The following is a 3,947-nucleotide window of genomic DNA, read 5'->3' on the forward strand; positions in this document are numbered from 1 at the left end:
TCCTCCCATTCTTTCATCCAATATAATCTCATTCACTTACTATTTAACATTTATCATTAATAAAATCTATTTTCCTTTTTAAGAACGCTGGCTATGGTGTTCACAGAGAAGTTTTGAATATTTATCATCCGGCCCTGAAACAGACAAATACATATTTTTAAACGTAAATGCACATATTTAGTTTATTTGTCATTTGTAATGGTTTCTATGTTTTATCAAAAAGACATGCCATCATTTAATGAAATGGCAGTCGAAGGACATAATTATTTGAAACCTGGTAAAAATTACAACTTTAAGCAATGTTGGTTTAATTATGTGAATTTTCAATATTCATAATTGTGGAAAAACAGAGATCTTAAATATACCATGGTTTGTTCAACGTTTTTTTCTTGATATATAACTGTTAATTTTTTTAATGATATGAGACTACGTCCGAAAACATTTAATGAGACATAGGACCCACTCTTCTTTAATCTGTTCACCGCTAATGATGGATTTAAAAAAAGGAGTTGTACCCATAAAAGTATTCTGACCTGCTGTAGAAAGTTAAGAACCCCCCCCAGAAAGTGTATTAGTTTCCTCATATTCCCCTGGTGTCCTGGAGCCCTGAACACATCTCTCTTAAACGGTCCTTCCTTGTTCAGTTTCAGCAGGATCAACTAATAAATAGATGTGTGATTAGAAATAACAAGGGGAAACCACCATTTCATATTTTGGAAATCCGCCACTGAAACGGAAAAATCGGCGAAATCCTCAATTTTACAATGCATTAAAGGTAATATTTTAATGTTAAAACTAGTACAAAAAAAGGCGCGTTAGATCCTAGTAACCTAGTTATAATAAAATCAGGATCAAATATTGTAAAATTAAACAGACAATGCTTAATTTAAAAAATATGCCTTTTCCATGAAAAATCCTTTTGTACAACATTTAAAAAATGTTTAACACATACATAGTACACACAGTACACAATTAAGTATTCTAAAACTAAAACTAAAAATCAATTCGAACTAACTAATGCAATTAGTATCAAAAATAAATGTTATAATTTTTGCTAGTCTTTTCGTTTCAGCGGAATATATGTACAATCTCAGGTTTTCTTGTAACAGTAAACAATTATTGATTTTGAAAAATTATAAACTGTCCTTATCTTAAACTTTATTTATTCAAGACAAAAATAAACAAGCAAACTTAAAAATGCTTTTTCTGTAAAGCTTTCCCATATTCACATTAACATATTCATAGTTAAATTGATGCTAAAATTGAATTCAGTAATATATATTTTAAATTATTGGCAACTGTGCCCCCCCCCCCTATTTTTANTTCCAAATGTGAATATATATAATATATATAAACGATATAAACCATTTACCAGCAACAGCCAGACTTTGATACACCTTAAAAAATAAAAATAAAAATTCGAAGAAAAAATATAAAAAATAAAATGACAATTTTTTAAAATTTAAAAAATATAAGAAATAAAAATCATTCTTTGTTTAGCATATATCAAAGATGTATTAGAAAAGAAAGAATCTGAAACAAAAAGAACTCACCAGGAGTGGTCCAGGGATACCCTTCTTACAGACCATACTCAGCTCACCACCAAACTTTACTCTAGAGCAAAAAATATTTACAAAAAAATACTTTAGAGTTTATACTCCAGGGATGCATATATTTAAGAATTTAATGAAATAAAAATTAGCAAGGTTTTTTATGAAAAAAAATGATGATCCCAGGGGTTAATCTTGAATAATAAAAACTTACTTCTCTAGTCTTCTAGGGAACTGACGAGCTCCACCCTCCCCTGTACATGCTGTTACAACAGTACCAACATTACTTAACAGAAACAAAGTTATAATATTAAAATTGTACAGTTAAATTGTACAATGTGTGTACAGTGTAAAGTGAACAATGAACAATAGTAAGTGTAATTGAGTATACAGTGTAAAGTGTAAAGTGTTCAGTTAAAAGCGTAGAGGGTTTATTGTACACATTGTTTTAGATTTTATTATAACTTTTGGTGTTCAGTAATTACGCATATTTGTCAAAAATAATTTGGTGAAAAATATACAGTATAATAAACATATTACACACTACACTGATTACAATGAGCAATTTTTGGAATCTAGAGGACTAAACAATTTTCAGTCATGCATTTCATATTTTAGATCTGTGCTCTGCTGGTGTAAATTTTAAAACTTACTTGATGCTGTAGTTAACGTCCATCATTATATTCCGTAAGGTGGACATTCTCCCTTAAACAATATTATATTTTGAAAATAGATCAAATAACTAAAAGTGAAAGCAAAAAGCATATTATTTTAAATAACAGGAAAAAGACAAGATGTAAAAAATTTCTTATTTGTACTAATTGCGTGTTTAGGTACAAGTTCCAATAAAAAATTAATTGGAAAAGAAGAAAATTGTCTTTATTTTTTTAATACTTTGTCTTAAATCATGTTCGTGTTTTCGTGAATTTACATTACTAAGACAAAAATTCACAAATCTGCGAATACTTTTCTAAGAAGGGATTTTTTTTTTACAATACCCATTTTTAACTTTTTTTGTGACAACCATTTCTTATTTTTTTGTGACAATTTCTCTAAAAAAAATCTTTTTTGACCCAAAACTTGTAAGAAGTAGAGTTTGCTTTTACTTTTATTCCTTAATCAAGCGAGAAAATAAATGTCTTTTAGAGTCGGGTTAATAAAACTTAAACTCGCATTTAGCAATAATCATGTATTTTAGTTCCATAACCTAACAATTAAAAGAAGTTCAAAAAAACGTTCCTTTCGATTTAAATAAATTTACCTGGTAAATGAACACAACTCTAAATCTGATCTACTCAAACCAACAATTTTATAACAGAAAATAATTGTAATATTTTACAAAATAATTTATAAAATTTTTGAACAATCTAATGAAAGGATAAAAGATAAATCTGCGAAGAATATATGTGATGAAAAATTGAGCTGAGAGCATTTGTGAGAAAAAAATAAGTTGAAGATTTTTGGGCCACTTACAGATATCCCCTTATTAAATCTGATATTTCGAATCAAATCAAATTAAATCAAATCAAATCAAATATTTATTATATTCCAGGAAGATGACAAATCAAATTAGAAAATATAATCATCACAATAATAATACATCCCCGTTAGGGAAAAGGATCTGGTTGGCCAGTTTTCATGAAAACAGCTTAGAGACACAAGGGGGGGTTTGCAAGAAAAAATATAATTTTTAATACTGCATGAAAAATTAATATTTATATTTGCATGTGTGAAACAGAAAAATTGTAAATTAGAGAAAACCCGATTGGTTTCTAATAACAAATATGGAAAGAAAAAGATAATAAATTGACATGATGTTTCTGAAATTGTTTAGTTTCCTGTATATAATCTTTATATCCCTGCATACCACCTTCACAGGGAAACCAAACAGATTTAAATCAACCAATTCAACTACTAAGCCTCCAGACAACGTAGTCCTATAATAAACTACATTTTTCCGCCATTTTCCTGAAAAAAATTATCGTTGAAATTAAATTTAACTTCAATAAAATGAATAATATTAATATAACAATAATATTAATAACTAGGCTTTAAGCTATTTCAACTTTTAATTGTGGCATCTTCTCTTTGTTCAGTATCAAACAAAAACAAAAAAAATTGCGGATTTCAAAACATTTTTACGCGCATTTTCAAAATTTTACAAAAATAAAAAACTTTTTAACACAAATGTTTGAAATCTTAATCATTCATAAACCTTCCCTAGGGTAACGTGAGGTCCCACACAAAATTTAGGCCTGATAAATTCAGCCGTGTTGACGTTTATTGGATACAAACAAACAGACAGAAAAGCTAAAGGGGATGGTGGAGTTGGCACATTTGATGTAGGGGGGGGGGGGCCTTGCCTTCATTTTTGGTTCAAATCTTCCAATTTTTTGG

The 3,947-nt window shown here is 28.6% G+C and overlaps 1 protein-coding gene across 1 annotated transcript in view; it reads right to left on the reverse strand.

The window, feature by feature from the left end:
- Nucleotides 1-3,538, reverse strand: part of LOC111710655 (uncharacterized) — a 15,876-nt gene extending 12,338 nt beyond the window's left edge. Inside the window, exons 1-7 of the mRNA XM_023484772.1 lie at nucleotides 3,389-3,538; nucleotides 2,812-2,841; nucleotides 2,204-2,255; nucleotides 1,765-1,836; nucleotides 1,554-1,614; nucleotides 534-659; nucleotides 75-134 (exon numbers count right to left, since the gene is read on the reverse strand). Of these exons, the coding sequence (XP_023340540.1) occupies nucleotides 75-134; nucleotides 534-659; nucleotides 1,554-1,614; nucleotides 1,765-1,836; nucleotides 2,204-2,250 (366 nt within the window). The 5' untranslated portion in view covers nucleotides 2,251-2,255; nucleotides 2,812-2,841; nucleotides 3,389-3,538. The remainder of the gene's footprint in view (nucleotides 1-74; nucleotides 135-533; nucleotides 660-1,553; nucleotides 1,615-1,764; nucleotides 1,837-2,203; nucleotides 2,256-2,811; nucleotides 2,842-3,388) is intronic.
- Nucleotides 3,539-3,947: the final 409 nt, after the last annotated feature.

The sequence above is a fragment of the Eurytemora carolleeae genome, unplaced genomic scaffold (assembly GCF_000591075.1).
Source record: "Eurytemora carolleeae unplaced genomic scaffold, Eaff_2.0 scaffold1084, whole genome shotgun sequence".
In the NCBI taxonomy this organism is placed as follows: domain Eukaryota; kingdom Metazoa; phylum Arthropoda; class Copepoda; order Calanoida; family Temoridae; genus Eurytemora; species Eurytemora carolleeae.